General features: G+C 36.3%; 1 protein-coding gene across 1 annotated transcript in view; it reads right to left on the bottom strand.

The window, feature by feature from the left end:
* Nucleotides 1-24,033, bottom strand: part of LOC128220772 (uncharacterized) — a 46,476-nt gene that overhangs the window by 8,060 nt on the left and 14,383 nt on the right. The window contains exons 6-26 of the mRNA XM_052929297.1: nt 23,009-23,188; nt 22,496-22,693; nt 21,882-22,049; nt 21,734-21,757; nt 21,386-21,565; nt 21,072-21,251; nt 20,734-20,913; nt 18,918-19,097; nt 11,153-11,442; nt 10,939-11,025; nt 9,919-10,275; nt 6,160-6,245; nt 5,827-5,890; nt 5,173-5,370; nt 4,827-5,014; nt 4,456-4,744; nt 4,004-4,153; nt 3,640-3,895; nt 2,916-3,106; nt 2,047-2,328; nt 1,426-1,534 (exon numbers count right to left, since the gene is read on the bottom strand). Of these exons, the coding sequence (XP_052785257.1) occupies nt 1,426-1,534; nt 2,047-2,328; nt 2,916-3,106; nt 3,640-3,895; nt 4,004-4,153; nt 4,456-4,744; nt 4,827-5,014; nt 5,173-5,370; nt 5,827-5,890; nt 6,160-6,245; nt 9,919-10,275; nt 10,939-11,025; nt 11,153-11,442; nt 18,918-19,097; nt 20,734-20,913; nt 21,072-21,251; nt 21,386-21,565; nt 21,734-21,757; nt 21,882-22,049; nt 22,496-22,693; nt 23,009-23,188 (3,837 nt within the window). The remainder of the gene's footprint in view (nt 1-1,425; nt 1,535-2,046; nt 2,329-2,915; nt 3,107-3,639; nt 3,896-4,003; nt 4,154-4,455; nt 4,745-4,826; nt 5,015-5,172; nt 5,371-5,826; nt 5,891-6,159; nt 6,246-9,918; nt 10,276-10,938; nt 11,026-11,152; nt 11,443-18,917; nt 19,098-20,733; nt 20,914-21,071; nt 21,252-21,385; nt 21,566-21,733; nt 21,758-21,881; nt 22,050-22,495; nt 22,694-23,008; nt 23,189-24,033) is intronic.

The raw sequence follows: 24,033 nt of genomic DNA, 5'->3' as shown, positions 1-24,033 counted from the left end.
ATGTTTCTTCCGAACACAGTGTGCGAAATATTTGAGGTGAAACTAGATCGAATGAGAGAATCAGTTACACACTTTTATCAAATGATGAAGTTGTCTGGATATATTCCAATGTTAGTTTTCAATAAACCAAAAAGCATGAATAGGCTGTTGTTGGCGCTACATGACATGATGATAGTTTTGAGAATTTTTTGTTAAGCTTGTTGGATCTGAGAGGCAAACTGTTGCAATAAGGAGTTGATTTTTCGCCCTGGATAATCAATTAATGTGTTCTGATTGAAATCACATGTGATGATAATATCACCAATGCATCTTTCTCTCGCCATACCTGTAGCTTTAGAAGGTAATGATATGTTAGAAGGATGATAGAACACTCAAATTAGTACACGCTTAGTTGTGCGTATCTTTATATTCAATCAGAAACACTCTAACTCATTTAACTCCAAATCTGTTCGTCTTTTAAAATGGATATCGCCTTTATAAGCGACACCTCCATTATATGAATCCCATGACGAGCACGACGAGCTAGACTAGGAAAAGCAGATAGAAATTTAGTCATCCATGATTATAGTCAGCTTACCAAATGAATCTAGTTTAGGTTAAATATTCTGAATATTATAGTGCATAAGGAGAAGGTCATTTGGCTTACAAAACAAAACATAGATTATCTGACGTATCATCATGTGAACAAAGAGATATGTCGTGTGTTTGACTGGGACCTGGCTTAGGGTAAATACCACCAGACAATGAAACAAAATTTTATGCAACCACGTTAACACTACCATGAAAACCATGAAGCACAAGTAGTGTTTTGTGAATCTTGTATTTGAACGAAATGTTAAACATGCCGTGAGACTTTATGTTTGCACCGTGATCGCATAAAGTCATTAAATCTAGCTTGATATATTTAAAGTTCAAGAATACCTAAATTAGATGTGACTTTGAGATTCAATCGTAAAGAGTTAAAATCAATATTTCGTTTACTAAACCAAGTATGAAGAAAGTATGCTGCTAAATGATTAAATAGATGTAGGGTAAAACGGCGTCACAATTGAATAGCAGAAAAAAACCCAGAGAAATCAAAATACCGCCTAAGAATACAACTGAATACAATTTCGGACGGTATGCACATCATTCTGAACGGTATATATTGATGTTTGTACCGTCGTAAATTTAATGAGCCAATCAGATCATGGCTTAGAGGTTTAAAAACGTAAACATTTTCTGTTTCTATATCCTTGTGGAAGCAAACGAGTTTCGCAATCAAATAAGAACAATGTATCTTGATATATAAAAGAGTATTTCGATTAAGACCAAAGACATTGTTCATTCGTCAATTATATTTCTTTATTTATTACTATGAACTTCACCTATTGTACAATATCAGTTTCACTTATATACCATCTCAATATAGTTTGTGTTAATTACCTTCTGTAGTTTCCCAGTCATATGTTCCGTCTTCATGAATAATACATTTCCTACAGTTAAAGATGTCTTTGTCGGTATAACACTTTCCATTCCGCACACAATAACCAAGCTGAAAATATATGTCATTTCGCATGACTTGGTGTAATGACAAAATAAGAATATAGAAAGAAGCATGCGATTCCATTAGTAATAACTCAAGGGAAACTACAGGACTATGTCTTGTTGCATACAACAACAACACGAACAAAGAGCATGTAAATGACATAAGAAACCTAACAGGCACTGATCGAGAGAGAGACACACACACACACACACACACACACACACACACACACATACACACACACACCACACACACGCACGAACACACACACGCACGCACACACGCCCGTACACAGACAGATCACACATGCATCCACATCTGTATCAATAAGTGTTTCTTTTACCTTGAATAATATTTGATAAGACGTTAATGGTAAACAGTACAAATAAAAGAACTTCAGCACGCGATGTTAAAAAACTGCAGTTAAATCTTAGCATAATACAATGACAATTACAGGGACAAGCCCGGTAGTCAAAATATCATGTTAAATCTGATAAGACATGTCAGATATGACAAACCCTAGGTAAACACTTTATTCCTCCATGTTGAATAATACAGTTCACGCAACGCGAATCATAGGTTATGAACATATTGTCCTGACTGAAGCTCTGTCCATCGTTGCTTAGTGATAGTTGACCACCATGGGCAAGAATCTCTTCTCGTACTTCGTCTGTGCCTTCAACTTCTCTTTTTTTCAGGGAACGTGTATTAACTCCACACTCGGCTTCCATAAAAGTATTCAGCTTTGCCCCAGTTAAGAATACATGTTCTGTTGAGATTATGGTACCTGTGTTCCTGAACTGTAAACAATGAAATATATTCCAATCGAATGCTGGTAATGTCAATCTAGATTTTCCAATTACAGTTAAAAATTTACTTTTATCTATGTCATTCCACTTTTCATTTCATTTAAGTTCGTTATATGGTGTCGTACTATCGTAAATAAGACGGCCGAACAAAATAATAAATTTTGATTTCGGAGGAATATGGTTTGTTTTTAATATCTTAGTTTAAAGATAAACATTTAAACAGTGTACTATCCGTTATACGTTCAAAATAAAAAAGAATGAAACAAAACAAGTTACTTAAAAAATGTTTCACATTGACAACGTTTAAACTACAAACTAGTGAAAGAGTTCATGTTACTAGTATTCTAAATAAACCTTCACGAAACCAGCGTTCGTATGTATATCTTCAATAAAGCAGTGGAATTCACTTCTATGGTCTCTCCTTTTGGCCCAATCCATGTAAAAGGTCATTAAAATTCAATTTGGGTTTCATATTTTAACAGTGGACCCTTCAGATAAACTTCGGGTTATAAACTAGATGCACTACCAACTGAACCTGTCAACATTTCGTCTTGTCGCAAACTACAATGCTTACTTACTTTGACCGTCTTAAATCTGCACGTGAAGTTAACACCATCAGCAAAGTTATTGCCAAACACGGACGTTCTTTTACACGGTCTTCTCCTTACATCACACAGGCCATCATCCGGAAGTCCATGAATTTCCGGAGGTAGGTATGTTTTTGTTGTACAGTCTACACCCGTAAATCCTGTTTCACATACACATTTACCTGAAAACAAATCAGGACTATATAATATGATTCTGTGTGATCTTTTTTCGTAAATATCATTTTGATGTCGTAAACAGGTCTGGTTCACATTCTAATTTGCAACGGAGTTTTAAATGTTGAAGAAATCAATTATTTTCTTACTTTCCTAAAATAAGATCAAACAGAAACTAACTACTAGTATTACTTACTTGAAGAGAATTATGTTAATCCAAGCCTAAATGCATTCAATGTTTGATAGCGTAACTAACGCGTTTCGGCGAAATAGAGCAGGTTTTATCACCATTCGCAATAATTTATAACCGTAAAGCTCTATTTTGATTTTTGTTTTATTAACATTTCCTACTCAATTATAATGTTCAAAGTCAGACCTTGTAAAACATGTGTAAGTCCCTTTACAAAGATTGATTACCTAGACCAGTTTATATAAAATAAACAAGCTTTTTTCGGGATTTTCTTAAAACAAAGTTATAATTCGAAGTTATTGATATTTCTCTGCAGGTTTAGAACATACTTATAACGAAGTAAACATAAACCTTTATTGCAAAGTCCTCTTTGATTACACTCCAAGGGGCAGCTTGCGTCCATAATTTCTTTGAGAAATTCCTCAGTGGATGCCTCTTGGACAGCCAATGTCTGATTATCTGTATTGTCAATGAAGGTATCATTCATTACGAGCGTTAGGTTCTCCATTGCGGACTGTGGAGGAAGTCGTTTTACCTTTACGTCAAACAAGCATTTCTGTTTTATTAACTCCAGATGGATCAAGGCCCATTCAACATTGTTAGTATTCTGAAACGAAATTAGATTATACAAATGGTAAAAAACATCACTTAAAGACAAGGCTATGTTTTCAAATATAGATACACAAAGCAGCCGAAATGGCAAAGGTTTCTTTACCACAACATCTAATACACAATCGCCAATAAATGTGTCGATGTTCATTCCAGGAACTTGTTCACACAATCTGAAAGCGGTCGTGTTGATCACTTTCAAACACTGATCTCTAGCTCTGATGTGATCGTAATTTTCAATTTGAAGGCTGCTTCTCTGAAATAGGGCAAACCAAACATTAATAAATGACACACAGAACAACATGAAATATTTTAGCAATATAGCTTAGGTATGCCAAAAGGTCAAATGTCTTTTCATGTCTAGACTTCATATAGATATATCAACGATAAGTAGTTTTGCATCGTTTCTTATTTGTTGCGTAGTTTCCTCCGCCGGTGCAATTATCCATTAATTGAGTATTCATGTCGTTTGTATTTTCATCGAGTGCACTTACATAATGTATTGTTTTACAATAAAACTAATAAAGAACTTGCGTATCTTAAAATTGTATCCTTAACCTTTTCTAAACGTTTCGCTAACGGCCCAGTCCCTGTGTTTCGTTTTAAAGAACAAACGCCAAATGGACCATGGTAATCGCCAATGCGATGTTTCAATGTCGACCTTCTTTTTCGTGATGCAACGTTGCAACTTTGTGTAAACGATGGCTCAAACTGGCAAAGCTTTGCAGAACCATGTGAGCAGGAATTCAAACCGGGCCCTTCCGTATTGCATGAACACCGTTTCAATGGCTCGTTTACATTTTCAAGAATATATTTTTCACCAAAAAGGTCTTCATGCTCAAGGAGTCTGAAGTAAAATTAAAATTGACAGTGTTGCTGCATGTTCTAATTCGTATAACAAAATCAAACTTGAAATTCATATCACTTACTTCCAGCTTAGCATCGGGTTTCTTTCAAGTGATCCTGGCCGCTTGTACCGATCATTAACGGAGTCTCCGTCAAAACGACCACATAATCCTTCTGTATTGTAAACATCAGCCAATGAAGGAAACACCGCGACATTTACAAACTTCTCTTGTAATGAGAGGTCCACTATTGTGCCCGATTGCAAAGATACCTGAACCAATAGAATGGATAGAAGTCAATATTAGAATTTTAAGTAGCATCATTACACGTGTAAAACTCAACTCAATATCTAAGTTAATGCTTCTATGTTTAAGTTCGTGCACTGGAGTGCTAGTGTTTTGACCAATCAAATAAAATTTCATAGCTTACTTGGAAATGGTATATTGATATCTTGTTAACACGGTTGTTAAGAACACCATCAACACACGACCGGAATCTAACGTCCCAAATTCCATTTCCATCGCAATTATTTACGACGAAAATGTCCCGCCCAGAACTTATCATAACGCCGCAGTTACAGAAAACGGGCACGTCACTTCCAAGGCAGTGAGTTGTTTGAATTTGAACCTGTAGACAACATCCAAATTATTGTTGTTCTTTTGTTTGTTTTTAATTGCCCTTTTTCGCTCGCCTTCTCCCTCATAAATCTCTTTTTAAGTTTATGAACCAATTCAAACTGTTTGCAATGTTTAATAAGCATTTACTTTATGATTCAAATAGTACTATTTGAATTATGTATCATGCAAACTTTGTAAAAGGTTATTTGCAACCCAAAATATTTCGTTATATTTACAAATAACTGTTGTTGTTTATTTTAAAATAGTATGCTTTACAACAGGCATCATCTTGATAAGGTCTTATGAAATGTAGTGACATTTCATTTGAATAAGACATGTAAAATGTAAAAAAAAAACAGTGGAAAACAAACATCCTTCTTCGGATTTGCTTCCTAATGAAAGCAGGTAAAGACTATAAACAAGAAGGTTGTCTGTTTTGTAATGAGACGGATATAACTACACATACTTGTTGTTGGAAAGCCGGATTCCTGTATAACAAAAAACGGTCTTCGTTCTGGTTTTCGTACGTTCTACAAATTGTCGGATAATAAGTACATGGATTCATACAACACAACAAACATAATACTGATGAGGTTAATAAACAAAGCGTACAGATTCGTCAATGTGCAGGTACTTTCTTATATTTATTTTCATGTTTGGCATCTCGATGAAATCTCAAGACGTTATCGCACAAATAGCTATACTTTACTTTATCAGTTTTGCATCATTGTTTCTACTTGATGACATTCATTTTAACGTTGAATGTGTGCAGAAACCATTTTGCATTAACTATACTTACATCCCGTCAAACGTTTTCATATGTGGGTCATTGTTTGAGTAACACTGCTTATGTTGGAGAATAGAGGAGTCTGACGATAAAATAACCTGCAAAAAACAAACCTGTGTAGACCACATTATGCAGCGTATGATAATAATAATACTTAATAATAAGAAATAGGCAAAGGGGTAATTGTGCAATAATAAGTGTCTATCTTTCACTTAATACAGTGTGTTGTCGAGCCCATAAAAAACATCTTTTCCTCTGAAGGGATATGTTTTCTGGAAGATTTCACGCTAAAATTTGTAACAGTTTTCAACAGACGTGTTTTACTGCTTACACATTTTTCAATATTTGCAATCTAGTACACTACAATGTATTGGCTCAATATCTACTTTTGTTTTATATGATGGTCAATACCATTCAGCCATAGACTGTATTTGTTTGTCATTAGAAATATCTGACTGTGTTGTTGAATGTTATTTTTTTGAAAATGTATCACGTAATATACCGATTTATATTGTGTATATGATCTTGTTAATTTTGTGTTTACGAATAGTCATTGAAATAACTGCCACTAATGAAATTTGCAAAGGTTTTGAAACCTTACTAGAGTTATAACCTAAAACCAGCGCACACACATACGAAAATACTTAAAATTGCATAGTTTGCAGGCGGGTGACAGATGCAGACATTTGCTGTGTCATTATTCAACTATGACAATGCTTCATCCAAATAAAGACAAAGAGGCCAAAGAAGATTTAAAAGGATTTTGATGTTTTGTCAAAAGATGGAGAAACACTAAAATGGATATCATTGGTGCGGGACTGAAGATTGAGTGTTCCGTTGTCCGGGACCCAAGTGTTATTATCCGCAAGTGGGCTGAATACTTTCTAGAGTTATACGGCGGAAAAGAGGAAAATTCGATGATACAGCGAAGGAGACTGTTAAAACAGAGCAAACGATACTTAATAAACGTTTTAACCGAGCCACGCACAAACAATTTCGCCCGAGTGTGTCTTTAACGCTACAGGCGACGCCCAAACTGACAAGGCTTCTAATAACGACCGAATCCAGTATGAACATCTGAAGTGCGCGAAAGTATTCAAGTCATCGTTTCCATCCACTTATTCACACATGGTAAAGCAATGCTACATATCTGCGTCCATTAAACGTGGAATTATAAACACATTGAATAAAGGTCGCGAAAAAAAGACAATCCAGACGATAACAGAGCCGTTACGCTTATATCATTCATTTGTAATTCGAGGTCGCTTTGCTGTCTCGCAGACATGAGAACATTCTGCGACATAAATTAGCAACACGTCGGACTTCAAGACGGTTTGGGGTGAAATGTTACGTTTTACATCATCATGGAAAGTATTTCTTCGCACGTGAGCCAAGTTCGAAAGTGAACGTAACATTTCAGGAAAATCAGAAAGCTTTTGACAAGGTTAAATAGTCAGGCTTATTGTAAAAACAGGAGTCAAAGTGTTTATTTGACCCGATATCGATCCTAGCATACGCAAATACTCACTTAGATTGTCCGGCTGAGTCAGGGTTTGAGGCAACACTCAATGCAAAAGATCAATGGTCGGGAGCTTGTACATGAATACTATTGATTTCAAAGAGAGCGCTTTAATAAGAGTTGACAGTAGATATAGCCTGCAAAATGAAGCGCAATGATGACGTTATGAAGGCACTACAAACAATGGATACATGAATAAACCCCGCAGCATAATACCGCTAAAGTCAGCTATAACCAAAGTGACAAGGTGACCAAACCTCAGAGGAGTGGAATTAGTTTTGCAATCTTCTGCATGACTAGGATCTCATTTGCGGCACAGCAATAACTGATGGCGAAACCTGATTTAAAAAGCATGTTACATCATTTGGTAACTTGGCGAAGTGATAACCAAGGCAACCCCTATAACAGCTGAGGAAAGACATCCGACTGAGGTGACTGAGAGATCACTAATAGTAATTGTTGCAAACTTAAATCAGTAAATCGCAGTGCTACGAATTAAAGCACAATGACGAACAAGCAAAAGTCACAAAAATATATCAATATGTGTAAGAGGTTGAACATCACTCATAGAACTGAGCGCTTAACCAATGCATCGTAAAGTGCGCTTAAGAGCGTAAGTTTTGCATGGACGGCAAACTCCACACGATATAGCAAGCGAAAAAGACAAAATAAACGGGTGATTTGTTTTTGCAGACAAGGGCCATTGCGTTTAAACAAGGGCGCAAATGGAAGTTAACGCTTGCGCATCACAATTTATGTGATTTTAAGAACACTAACGTCAAAATGTCGTTGTCGGGTTTCCTGTTAACCAGATTTGTTAGTTTAAACAGTATATATTTTACAACGATTGTGAAGGAAGTAATGATACCTTATATTAAGTCACTCTCGTTGGCACGATGTTACGCGAGAGTGTAGTCTTGTATTGCGGAGGGAACCCGGAGAAAACCTATTTGTCCGGCTTGGTGACCACTGACAAAACTCTCATGCGCTCAGGCTGGGAATCGAGCTCGGATCGCCTTTGTGAAAAGCGAGTGCGTTAACCACTGCGCTAACAAGACAACCAAAAGACAAAGTAGACAGTCTACCAAAGTGGCGACCTTTACACACAACTATTAACTATCATGGTCAGAAACTTAAATGAAGTGAAACTCGCTGAGTAGGGCTGAGGTCCATTACGGCCAATGCTAATTAGGTTGCATACGATACATACGAAGGTCACGGGTCGTCGGACGTAAACAGAAATCGATAAGGTGAGATAAGGTGACATTTAATTGATATCATTGAATATTTACGAGAGAAAATAAAATAAAATGGACAGTTTTATATACTGAAAGCTATGTGGCACGTTGGATTGAGAAAAATAATGATTAAATAAAATATCTAGCTGCGACACGACATACACATCTAAACGTCACTCAGTCTGGAGTGCTCAATTATTGGACGTGCGGAGAGTAATTCATGAACCGTGTACAACATGCAGATACTATTGTTGAGATAAAGAGGCCAGTATAAATTATATCGCAGCGATTTGTTGAAAAATATCAGATTTTATTTGTTGACTTTTTGGTCTATTGGGTCGGGTGCTGCTTTTTATTTTTCCCACCTCAGATAAGTAGATCCAAAAATGTAGCGATGCTGGAAATCCTTATCTTGCCCACGGCCAAAGTTAAACGAGTTCCAATATGGAACTCCTATTTATTGTCATCACACAATTTCTACCCTTGTTAAGGACCGTCGCATGTAGCATCTTGTTAACATTATCTTGTGGCAATATTTAAAATCCAAATTAATTATTTTTCGCTTCAAATGACACCAACAATGAAGAACGGTTTGACTGTATACATAATCTGAATCACTGAGCGCATATCAATGGCAACCATGAATAACATATATATACGCAAATTATTTTCACTTACGTAATGCAGAAAAGAGTTCCAGCGAGAAAATACATTATAACTGTATTTTGTTTAACTGAGGTGGTAGAAAAAGCACCAACCATAGCCGCTCGTGTAAGGTTCATCCGAACATTCGCACAGGGTGTTTTGCAGAAACTCGGTGATTCAGGTTAAGATGAATCTATATTGCACGAGCGGCCATGGACGATACCTATAATATTGTGATATAATATTGTATTTGTTTGAAAACGGCACATGTCACGTTACTTAACATATACTTACTTAAATTAATTAGGCGAACTATGGTTGTGTTTTCATGAACCAGGAGTATGTTATCTATCGTATAAATAAACGTACCCGAACAGGATCCAGTGTGTAGTTTCGAAAAAGCCTTTGAGATACCGAAGAGTCCACGTAAAGATTTATGGAGGCATTTTTTTGTATTGGATAAACGATATTACCAAGGCGCAATGCAAACCTTAATCGCCGTGGTTCGTTAATGTCGCTGTTTTTCAAATTTAGCTGACAGCCTAACTTGTCAGTCGACAAGTGCACAACATCTGGTATTTGGCAGGAGTCTGTATTCCCGGATATTGATATTTTAAGTGGAAGATCACAATCATGTTTCCCATTGTTGCAAGTGAACGGAATCATAAGGTGAACAGTAACATCAACATAATCCAAGTTTCTTAGTAATATTGTTTTGTCTAATACCTAAAACCAAAGGTCTGAATTAAACAATTGTTTTGTTTTTTTCAAAATATTCATATTTCACGTTACCTCGGATCGAGAGATCTTCTTAGGATTTTACCTCGGTCGACCCAAGTGAACTTACTCAGAAATCCAAGATTGCGGCCGTGGTAATGTAAACAAAAACACGACGAATGAGAGTTTGCCTATTATAGTGAAGTGTGCATAATACAAAGGTGCAAAAGACATCTTATAAAAATATAAATAAAAATACATATAGACGGCGTTTTATCTCAGTCGTTCATGAAAAAAAAATGGATAAAATATGACTGAAATTAAAAGTAAGGTAAAAACAAATGATAACCTAAACATATGATTACTCGATTTATAAACCCTAATTCTTGATAGTATGAATACGGTAAGGGTTACTAGTTTTTCACGTACAGTATGAAAAACATTTAAATGATAGCATGATTGAGTTCATTACTCATTGTCCACACTGGTCAACAATGGATAGATTGAAATACAGCGGCTGGCATACGATAAGTCTTGATTTATTTTTTATTTTGTTCTTACAGAGAATATAACTATGTTAAATTTAAATTTTGACAACATTTGGGCGTATCAATATGAAATTTGCTAATGGACACGTTCTTCAGTCATAAACATTAGCACACTACAACTTACTTCAATTCCCATCCATCGTTCAGGACTAATTGCTGGTAGGCTATCTTGCCCTGATTGTGTATATCGCGCCGTGACTGAACAAGCAATCTGCAAGGAATACTCACACTAAAATCAAACATGCAGAAACCGTTTATCATTTAAACGACTCTAATTTAAACACTTTATAAAAACGTTTTATTCAATACCGATATGATCATCATATTAATAAACTCACTGATGTTCCAAGCTTCCAATCCTTGTCCGCTAGCAGCATATATTCCGTGAGTCGAGAATGAGATCGAAAATCAGACTGAGAGGCATATTGCATTGGCTCCGACGTGTGAATTATTTTAGTTAAAACGGCTTCTTTTGTTACGACCCATTTAATAACGTAATAGTAATTCGTTCCACTAGGTGGCATAAAATCACAGAAACAGTTGAGCATTTGACTTCCTAGAATATTTTCAACTTCAAAGGCAATTCTTGGGTGAACAGATGCAATACTAGGGCGTGACGCATTTGAATCTGAAATTTTAAACCAATTGTGACTAAGAACAAATTGAAAAGAAAGTAACTTGTAGTATTATTTACTATAGTTGTTTAAACTTGAAAGTTTCAAAATATAACACAATTCTCGAAAAAAAACAATACAGGATGTCTCCATTTGTTTGAATGAGAAAAAATCACGAAATTTGCATGTTTAAAAACATAAAATCATACCAAGGAAACCGTCAAACGGCAAATATGACAAAGCACTGGGTTACATACGATAATTGGATAAGAATATAATGTATTTCACTGGGATTTAATGCACAATAGGCATATACCCCGTCTACATTTGTAAACAGTGATCGTTGTTGGTAAAACGACAATTTTGTTATCCCAACAAGCAAGAAAAATGTATTTTTAACATACTGAGGGACCCAAATATGTTACTAAATTTCTAGGCAATGTGTTAAATAGTAGAATGAATGAATGACACACACCCCTGAGGGTAGCGGAACATGTAAACATAAACTAGAACAAATGGCAAATGATGAACAATTACTTTTAAGAATTGATAAAATAGCACTGGCTTAAGCTATTTAAGATAATAAAAAGCAGCAGATTGTATCGAAACGAAATATCAAACTCAATGATTTATACTTTAAAACATGAATATAATATGCATGATTGATGGATTCTGTTACTTCTACTACTACTACTACTACTACTACTACTACTACTACTACTACTACTACTACTACTACTACTACTACTACTACTACTACTACTACTACTACTACTACTACTACTACTGCTACAACTACTACTACTACTACTACTACTACTACTACTACTACTACTACTACTACTACTACTACTACTACTGCTTCTGCTTCTGCTACTGCTACTGCTACTGCTACTGCTACTACAAGAGAAATATTTCAACCTGTATAGTATAATAAGAGAGTATATAGATTAATGATAGTAAGGGCTTGGTTGCTTTAAGCAAATCAATAAAGTATTTGTTTTATTTGATGAAAAATAAGTGCGGTAAATCCGTAGAACGAAAAATCAATCTATTAGCATTGTAGGAATTGCATCATGTTGCCCCACATTTCTTTCAGGTAGAGAAACTGTATTTCTGCTTCCGGTTGTTAAGGTTGAGCGAAATTCAGTGGGATAGAAAAAAGTTTATTCATGGATATATTGGATATAAGTGATTAAATTTTGGATAAAACTGTGGAGATAAGTGTCTTCTACCTTGTCGAAAATACATTTTTGTAAACTATAACTTAACTTGCAAGCTGTTACGAAAATAGAAAAAGGTTCTTTGTTTGAAATATGTAAACACACATTGGAGAATGAACAGTTGCCTAGTTTGTAAAGTTAATTGCTGAAAATAGGCTGACTTCCCAGCGGTCACGTCTCTTGGTTATCTGAATAGCCGCAGGGCAGGATTACCCTCTAACTGTATGTAATGATTGAAGATACAGTTAGCTTCACGTAACGGGATTAGTGCACATTCAAGATGTCGGACCCCGACGAAACCGATCCGAAAATGTTAGTGAATGCATTTTAAGGATTAAGCGCGAACGAACTGCGAGCCAGTGCTCGACCATATACGACGAGGACGCATCATTCGAGGACCCGGATGCGGAGCTTTCAGATGCCCCTCTCCCGCAACAGTTTTTCCAAGCGGTCACGTCTCTTGGTTATCTGAATAGCCGCAGGGCAGGATTACCCTCTAACTGTATGTAATGATTGAAGATACAGTTAGCTTCACGTAACGGGATTAGTGCACATTCAAGATGTCGGACCCCGACGAAACCGATCCGAAAATGTTAGTGAATGCATTTTAAGGATTAAGCGCGAACGAACTGCGAGCCAGTGCTCGACCATATACGACGAGGACGCATCATTCGAGGACCCGGATGCGGAGCTTTCAGATGCCCCTCTCCCGCAACAGTTTTTCCAAGAGACGGATGAAAAGCTTGCGGGAATGGCGCGTGAAAACTATGTACTGGAGATTCTACGGCTCTGCAGAAACGACTACTCTAGGCTTGACGAATATAGAAAAATCACGGCGGAACGGGCGTGAATACTTCCGGATTGCCCGACCACTCGTCTCGTGAACCGTAGGAACTCTTCTCATGCTACAAAGGAAAAGAAATGCGCACAAGACTGTTATGTGCTCAATGCCTTCATTTGTGGAGAACAGACTAGGGAAATAATGGACATATTTGTAAACGTAGCCAATTCAAATGACACAATACTTATAAGCAACGACTGTTTATCGTCAAAAGATATACTAACTCAGCCCGATCTATTCGCCCTCCTTTCTAACATGAACTCAGAAATATTGAAAATATCTGCACAGCAGGCGATGGATTCGGTGCTCATAGCTTCAATTCAGTCGGATATGGCGCAGCTAGCAGTCAACCACAGAGTACTGAACGGAACGGTTAGAAGTATTCTATCCAGGATGCCGGAAACTACCGCAGGCTCTGAACTGAGCAAACTACAGACCGACGTAAAACGGCTTGGGTCCTCAATAGCAACAGTTAACCAACGACTCCTAGACAACAGCTGCGTTACCGCAACCACCACAATTTCTAAACCAGATGCTAATGGGGATAAAAAGATAAACAGCCCACAGTCGAAGTCATAGGCAGAAGTTATAATGACTGAGAACATCAACCACTCGGAAGCTCGGGAAGAAAATGTCTCCGGAAACACGGCTATGACAAGGCTGGTTCCAAACAGGAACATGTTGTCAACTGAAAAACGTCGCGAGACTATGCTTTCAAAACGTGCAGCAGATGAAAGACAAGTGCAGACGAGCGTCCCAATGGCGCACGGCGGCTCGCCGACCGGAATTGCGCACGCGCGTCCGGAAAGTCTTTCCATGGAAATAAGTGTCACTCCAGAAAAAGATCCAGGAAATGACAATGCAAATACTAGTAGACAAGATGCAGCGGACACTAATTTTACTGCAGTCCGAAGACGCCGAAACGTTTCGTACTATATCTCAAATATTGATAGTCACACTGTGGAAAAAGACATTTACGACTACTTTCAATTTCACAACGTATACATTTCTCACGTCCGTATGTTTTACGGAAAAAATGGCCCATCAGCTAAAATAAACGTGCCAGAAGAACTGGAGCCTATCATCAACGACGAAATGTTTTGGCCAAATGGGATCAAGTACCGGAAGTGGGTGACGAGGGAAGAGTGGGACGAGCAGCGCAATCCGCCACGTCACCGTGACAGACGACATAACTGCCCAAACCACAAGGATAGAGGGTTCCGGGCATATGGACATGAAACGGACTATAGGGGCGATTCCGGATACGATGATCGCTACCATTGTGACATAAAGGATCATAGTTATTGGGATCGACGCAGTGAAAACAATGAACAGGAAGACGAGGGTGGACCTTTTCGTGACTATGACCCCAACTACGATTACACGAAGAATACACGGGCATCGTGGAGGGATCGGAGAAACATATACTTAGCAACATTAGTGTGTTTATAAATATTGCAACATTTAACACAATTGTGAACTAACTATGTTACCAATGATTACTGTACTCTATATTTTTAAACTACTATTTTTGATGTTTAGTTTGTTAAGCTGGAATTGTCGTGGTATCATGTCGTCAGCATATCATTTGTCTGAAATGTTGACCAAACATAACATTGATATTTGCTTGATTAATGAGCATAAAGTGTTACAACGGTCTGCGACCTTTTTCGAGTCCATACATCAAGACTATAGCTCATTTGTTACTATCGATAACAGTTCAGACCAATATGGATCGATTGTGTGTGGCAAATCGGGCGTAGCAATTATGTACAAAAAATCATTAGCTAACTGTATTGAGTTGATTGAGAATATTTCTAGTGATAGGAACATAGGTATAGAAGTTAAGTGTTTAAACTCATCGCCTCTATATATATTCTGTGCGTACCTACCAGCGTGTAACGACTTAGATTTTTACCAATCAGTATTAAGTGATTTAGAATCATTCATATGCCACTACGGCAAAATGGAGAGCGTTATAGCCGCAGGGGACTTCAACGGCCAGTTTCTTCAGGATGGTGGTAAAGGGAGTCAGAAATCACGAAAGCTCACACATTTCATCCGGAAAAACAATTTACTGTCCTGTTATCCGAAAAATTCTCATACATTTGTACCAACTAGATCTATATTGGATTATACATTCATCGAGCAAACATTCAGAGATCATATAGAATCATTCAAGATAATTGAAAGTGAAGAGATATTTACGTCAGACCATCTTCCGCTTATCATGACATTTCATGTTAAACCTAAAAGGCACAAGTGTACTAGCGAGCAGTTTGGAAATTATCAAAACTCTATACAATGTGACCTTAAATGTGTTTTAGAAACAGCAAGTGAAAAATGCGACTCGAACTTTTTGAACACTCTGATCACAGAAGCGCTTCACAGTGCTGCGCGTCGTTTGCCGGTCAGTAAGTTTAACAAGAGGGCTAAACCCTACTGGTGCAAGGAGGTTAAGGTCGCACATCGCGAGGCGCCTGCATAGAATGTGAATGGCGGCAGGGCGCCCAAGGGGAATGAACATATGTCATACCGACAGTACAAACAGGCCAAAGCAAACTTTCGAAACATACAAATGAAAAAGCAAGATGAGAGCGAAAATAATTACTTTGATGAGCTTAACAAAACCGCTGAACTTGACTACAAGTTATTTTGGAAAACACTAAAGCGTAAAAGTGGGAAGCGTCCTGATATTTGCAGTGATTTAATTGCACCAAGTACAGTGACGATAAAGTTGTAGACGGCTTCCAGGATTACTTCAAAAGTGTATTTGATCAGGAATACCCGCTTTCATCCAACGATATTGAAACACTAAACTGCGTAAATATTTTTGCCGCAAATGATAATTTAAACAACCCAAACTTGTTAGCAAACATTGAAATCAAGGAAATAGACCACGTTATACATACTCTTAAGAAACAGAAATCGCCAGGAATAGACAATGTTCTCAACGAACACATTATACATGGTGGCGTGATTATTCGAGATGCGCCTATCAAGCTTTTTAACTCTGTGTTACGTAACGAGAAAGTCCCAGATATATGGAAATCTAGCATAATTATTCCCATATACAAAGGAAAGGGTAAAACAAAAAGCGACCCTAACAGATATAGACCTGTCTCGTTACTTCCGTGTACCTGTAAAATATTTGAACGGATACTGCTGACAAGAATTAACAACCATGTGACCACTTCTAATTTACCATTCCCGTCGGCACAGCAACAAGGCTTCCAGAAAGGACTGCATTACAACTGCATTCAACCTCCAGGAAACAGTTTATACACAGATTGAGAGTGGCAGTAATGCATACACCGCTTGTCTCGACCAGAAAGCTGCGTTCGATTCGGTGTGGCACGGTGGTCTATTTTACAAACTTGGACAGATGGGAATATGTGGAAAACTCTTGCGCTTAATAATACAATCATACAGCAGTTTTAAATGCGTAGTTTGCACAAACGGGAACACATCATAGGCCATTAACGCTAAACGCTCAGTTCGGCAGGGAGGAGTTTTGTCAACTTTTTTCTATTTAGTATACATCAATGAACTACTCGTCACACCCGAGAACAGTAACTACGGAAGCGGTGTCATGTCAGTCAAGGCAGGTAACCCATCATTCGTGGACGATATAGCACTGATTGCAGTTACACCCCTTTACCTCCAGAAGTTAATAGACATTGTGTACTTTTACTTCAAAGACTGGAAAATGGATATAAGCGTAGCCAAATCAAACGTTGTGTCCTTTACAAGTAAAAGGACGATACCAGTTGTAGGAATCGTTTATGGAGATATATGTATAGATCAATCAGACAATGTAAACCACTTAGGAATTAGACAGGATTCCAATTTAAAGTTTTCGTTAAGAATTCAGGAAAGACTGCAAAAGGCTAAAAATGCATTTTTTTCTATAACTGCATAGGGTGTCCACCCTTTCGGAGTGAACCCTTTGGTAAGCGCTGATCTTAACAAGAAAATAATCAAGCCTATAGCTCTTTATGGTTGTGAATTATGGTGTAACCTTACTGCGCATAACATGTATACTATTGACAAATTTTAACATTTCATTGTTAAAAAAATACAGGGTTTTCATATTTCGACAAGATCAAATATGTGTGAAGCAATGGTTGGACTGCAAAAGCTTACCTGCGATGTGCTTATTAGGAAACTTTGTTTTTATACAAGATATTAAGCCTTGATTGTAAAAGTACATGTCGAAATATTTTTATACGCAGATATCTGTCATTCATATCTTGTAGCACTGCCATAAAGTACGTTTTTTCCAGATATTTGTAACACACTCTGTAAATACGATCTTCATTCTGTTATTAACAATGTTATAGTAGATCCGACAAAATTGCCGAGTAAGTATGTATGGAAAAGAACTGTCAAGCAATTAGTATATAGATACGAGACTGAAATGTGGAGATACAGAATTATGTCAGACTCTGACTTTGCTCGCTTCCGAATTTTACAACCAACTATCTCTCCGTCAATTGTGTACAGGACGTGTTGTCGTGCTGCTCAGAGAAACATTATGCACGAGGTTGTAAAACAATGGTGTCGCAGCTAACACTTTGTCAAATCTGTAATATCCAAACCACGGACAAAATTGTTCACCTAGTCAGTGAATGTGCAGCAACAACTGAATTGCGAACTAAATATGTGTGCGCTATTTCATGTTTCGGCATTGAGTTTGTATCAGAAATACTTCAATTGGACGAATCCATGTTTACTATGAAACTTATGGGTGCACCTTTAGCGCCACTGCTTGACAATGATGACAATAAGGACTTTCTCCTGATATCGTTCCAATTTATTAGTGACTGTCTGTCATGTGTGTAAATTGTTACGAACATATTGTATGGCTGGCTGTAGGGATTATGTATGGTCACACGTTATTTGTAATAGTTATTATTATTATTTATTTGTAATTACACATTGCTGATATGTTTCTTTGAAATGCTTTAGAAATTATATATATATTTGTACATATGTATGCATATCTCCTTTTAGGAGGAAATAAAGATTTTGATTTGATTTGATTTGATTTGATTTGACAAACTAATCGTTTAAGTAGAGCAACATGTTCAGTTGTATAGACAATAGAAATAGATAAAGTATGTCGGGAACGCGTTTTCAATAATTGCAATTTTCTAAAGTGGGCAAATATTTTCAGCGGAGTTTACTGTGTTTGTTTGGCAAATTTCTTTTTCAAAATATGTATACTTTATCAATTGTATCATGATATTATAAGGGGCCTAACGTTCTCACTGTAAGTAGTCATTTGACAATGTTAAGTATTTATCGAGTTATCCAAGAAAAACCGCCATGCAAAAAGGGGTCCCTGACCTAAAACGTATCTTTTGATTTCTTACTATGGAATAACGGCGATAAAAAAGTCAAAACTAATAGATCTACGTACAATTTAAAATACACTGAGAGGCATTTTTTGGTATCCATTGTCCCTCTATATTACAAATTCGTGTAGCAACCCCCACTGGAAGGAACCCTGTGTCACAGTTGAAAGTCGCAATGCTTCCATAATATTCCTGGTTTGAACATGAGATTGTTCCGTTGTGCAAAACTGGCAATTTAGCGCATTCTGGAATAAAATCAAATGGATAGAGAATTGTATTTAAGATAATAATGACGTCAATGTGCTGTTATATAATACAAATAAACCTTGGGCACTATCTGTATGAATTTGCATATCGTTAAAATCAACGTTATTAATGAAATAATTTTATGACATTTGTAAAAGGATAAAGTTATCCAATATTTTGATTTCATAAAAATAACTGAGTTTGAATTCTGCATTACATTTTCTAACATATGATTTTAATGAAATCATTTCTTTTAAATTCAACATTGTTTTCCCCTCTCATGCACCAAGAAAAGAGTTTGTATACAGGTGTACTTTATCATCACAACACATAATTTGTGAACTTATTTTTTGATAAAATGGGGTTGGTTACTTTAATCTAAAAGAAACCTTTTATTTACGCGTATGTAACTCAAAACTCAATTGTTAAAACCTGCTGACTGGATAAAATTGTGACACTGGTTGAACATTTTTTTCCAATGCTAATGAAAATTACATGTGTTTAGCATAAGTGGGCTATACAGATAGAAAATACTAGCTTAGTGTCGTAGATGGAAATGTTTTATCTGGCAAGGCGGATGAATTCCGTAGATGAGCCAGATTGACTTTGTCATTAACCAAGTAAAAAAGGGGACCACTGTTTTTTCCATGTTGACATCGGCACACTAGGTACATATGTTTAAATGTGCCCAAAATAGTTCTCAAAATTTTTCAATTGAATTCAATACGATTATAGTCGAAGTATGTGCATTTCAATACATCGATATCAATTCAAAACGTAAAAGCTTTTAAAAGTGCATAAACGTTGGTCAGTCACCAAACAGTATATAATTGTGTAACAATTATTCAGCAAGTCACAAACTACATGGATCATGGTTCAAGATATTGAGTGTTTACAAACAATCGCCACATGTTCAATGGATTTGATTCATGGTGACTTAAAATAATTAAGTATTAGATGTTCAGAATGCACCGGCAAAGAGAGAATTCCTTTCTGTTGTAAGTAAGAATTTGTTATTCACCACAGAAATAAAATTAACTATCGTTAAATGTTGCACATTTTCAGCATGTGCGGGGTGGGTAAGTGCAAAAGCAGATTTCAGGCCGATTTGCGTTGCCGGTGTCATTATCATGCAGATTAATTGATCTTTCTAGGGTGGGATTTTTAAGGTCGGTTTTTGGCGGAATATTGACAAGATTCTGAAGCATTATTAGTGTTTTTCCTCTGATATTGCAGAAAAGAAAGAAATTCCATTTTCGCATCCACATGACAAACTGACTGTAGATAAACATCGCGTGGTCAACTAACCTAATAAACTCAAATTCACACGGCAACTTTAAATTCACCAATTTGTATGCAAGTGACACGATAATACATGTAAGGTACGTGTAAAATTGATATATTAGGTGATATTGTTTGCTTTGGATGTCTGTTTTAAGTAATTGTAAGAAAGGTTGTTTTTGGATGAAGAAACAACACACTCAGATGAATGCGTAGGATAGGTTTGAATCAAGGTAACCTCAAAAATCTTGAATACATATTGCTTGAGAAAGAATAATAGAAAAGAAAACTTGCCCCTTGAAAAATGTTCTTTTAAAAGCCGAAATAAAAGAAGAATAAAAGAAGCAACATTACGTGTACGACTGCAAGAGACTTTTTCCAATGGTTTCCATAAACCGCTTAAATCGCACTGTTTTGCTGAAGGGCCTATTAAATCATAACCAGTGTCACAGGTAAATGACACGGTGTCTCCAACCAAAGTGCCTGAATTATAGTGTACAGCGCCACCGGCAAGAAAGGTTAAATTTCCACAGTCTGAAGTATTTGAAAATATAACATGAATGTGTTCTACCGTTTAATTTGAAAATAATATTTGTTTTATATCAAAATGGCAAAATATTAAAAATTGATAATTGTAACACTTATTTTGAATTGTGACACAATACATATATATTTATATGAATCAGAAATACCTATAGGAAAACATTCTGGAGCAGGTACTGGTTGCCATGTTTCATTTGAAGTGCATGTCCTATATTCGGCACTTGAAAGTTTAAAGCCCTTTTCACAAATTGATTTGGCAACGCTTCCGAAGAATCGTCCGTTCGAAAGTTCCATAAACCCGTTGTGAAGTGATTTAAGTTCTTCACATTCTTACAAAGATAAAACAGAAAAAAAAACTTTTTTTTTTTTCTTTTAATCAAAATTTACAAAAGTTTAACTTTGATTACATTGAAATAAGGGGAAAAATGGTTCGATTAAAAATCTAACACAAAACTTAGCTGACCTATCGGGAAACAAAATGCTTGTTTTCTTTGCTCCCAAATACCAAACTCCGAACATGTTCTGTAAGGGGTGCCTACGAGTTCATATCCTGGGTTACATCTGAAAAATGCGTAGCTTCCAAACAGATTCCCCTTGGTATAAACTATCTTCCCGTCTCTCAGATCATTTAGATTGTCACAATCTGAAAAATCATCGTAATAGACAAATACAGTATTACTACGCATGACACATTACTGTAAATTAACAGAAAAACATTCGTGTACTATATTTTAAAGAATAAAACGGTAACAGAAAAGATATGTTTTGATGATAATCATGAGTTAAATGATGAAAACACTGAAGTATTTACTTTTTCCAGTAGTTGATCGTTTTTCTGCAACAGAAACAAATAACTGGTTTCAACTGTGCGCATCATGGAGGAATGTACAATACAACGAAGTCGTAATGTATATTAAAGGCATTTAATGTGTGAATGGCATATTACAACTAAGATATACCTATACAATAGGCTTCTGGACATCCGTTTGTGTCTTGTAGCTCGAACAAGTAGTTTCCGTTACTGCATCGAGTCGTTCGGGCTGTCATTGTGGTATCGCATGTATCACTCACTATACTTCTGCACATAATTAAAACCTCAATTGTGCCAATCTCTACTGGAAGTTCACCTGAAAGCGGAAGACATACAGTAACATATCTCATCACATTATAGCATCAAAATTCAGGAGCTATCAACAATCAAAACGCATAAAGTGTTACGTCTAACGACTTAGTTATTGTAAGCATGACTAAAATCAACATTGCAAGACATGTTTTTTTTATCTTCATAACCCTGTAAGCATCTTACACTCAATCAAAATGTAACCGTAATGATCATATTAAGGTACCATAGTTACGTACACAATTAAATAAAAATGATTTTAAAGACAAACATCTCCAATTATTATAAGGTTTATGTTGTTACATGTTTCTGGTTTGTGATTGGTTTTTTTGTTTTGTTTTTTGTTCTATGATTTTGGCGTTTACCCTGTGCCATTGATCGGGGTTTATGTTTAAACGTTCTGCTACTGAGCTTGTTTCTGTAGTTTTGCATATAAGTATTACGATTACTAACCTAATCTCCACCATGGGTGTACCGTTCCACATTTCATATCTGAGTCCGTAACAACATAATCTTGCATAGAATACCAGCCGACTGGTAAATAGTAGTCACACAGCGGTTTTTCGTCCGACGTTAAGTTATACCCAATCAACCTTAATGGGAGATTATCAATCTCTGTAGCGTCAATATCGGAGCAGAGGTCATTTCTCTCTATAAAAAGAAACGCAGAAGAAACTATATATTTTTGCAAGTTTTGTAAATATCCACGAATGTCTACGCATAAATTTGTATGCTAATACGCATAAAGAATAGTTTATACCCCATTTATATATTGTTCTCCAGTGAAAGCGTGTTTAACTAAACGTTAAAGGCGGTAACCCCATCGGTGTTGTTTGGGCCCTTACCTTGAGTGTGTTTCTTACTTATCGGATTGTCCTTGTAGTTATTGCATTAATGAACGAATGGTTTATAAACAATAAAATCATTAAATAACTTAATTACGGTCGTTAATAACAATTGTTATACCGTAGACGATGCACTGTGTTTCCTCTTCCGGTTCCCATATCCCTTCGCTGGAGCATTTTTTCTCATGTGTCCCAACTAACGTGTAACCGTTTTGACATCGAAACGTCACACTGCTCCCGAAAACAGTTCCACTGCTAAATTGCATGTATCCATTGATTATTTCTTGAGGACGTCCACATTCTATTTTAATTAAGAATTAAAATTTGTTTACAAATGTTATACAATATCAAAAAGTTAGTTTAAATCTCTATTTTTAACATAACATAAGGAAAAATATGTACAATGCACAATCTTAAAAAAAATCAGAACGAAGATATACATATCTTAAAAAGCAAAAGTATATAGTTAATGACGGACATTTTACTACAACGCAGATGAAACAAACAGATTAATATGTTGAGTTTATTAAAATAGCGGTATTTACATTAACTGTCAAATACGATTTTGTTTCATTTAATTTTTTAAAATATTTTAATGGACATTATTTACTTACGCTGTACACTGACAAGACAGTAGATAAAAATAAAACGATTTTGTACTTTTAACAATGTTAACGTAATATTAGTATACTTTCATCAATCGAATATAAAACAAAACGTTGATTCTATTTGAGAACAGAATGAGAAAGTTAAGGAGAAAGAAAGAGGAAGAGATAGGGTGGTCGGTTTAAATGAAATACTTTCACTGAGCCCTAAGAATCGATTGTTAGTGCTGAATATCAATTGTTTACAGAAAGAAGACTATTCTAGGTCGGCGAAGTTACTAGCAGTTGGATTTGGCTGATCACTGGCTATCAAATCTTTTGGGGAGGCGAACAAAATTCCCTCCTGCTCATTATTGTATAGGTGGACATACCCCACGAACCCATCACTTTTTACAAGGCTGACATTATCCCCCTCACCAATGTTTTTCTAGGCAGACAAAACATCCCCTAAGTTTTATTATCTACTACATGGCTTTTAGAGAATATTTGAGATTACTTAGCAATATTTGTAAACATGTAAAATTGCGATATACAGTAATGT

This window comes from Mya arenaria, chromosome 15 (assembly GCF_026914265.1).
Source record: "Mya arenaria isolate MELC-2E11 chromosome 15, ASM2691426v1".
Taxonomy (NCBI): domain Eukaryota; kingdom Metazoa; phylum Mollusca; class Bivalvia; order Myida; family Myidae; genus Mya; species Mya arenaria.
The sequence above is the reverse complement of the archived record's forward strand: the minus strand, read 5'-3'. Positions and strand labels throughout refer to the sequence as shown.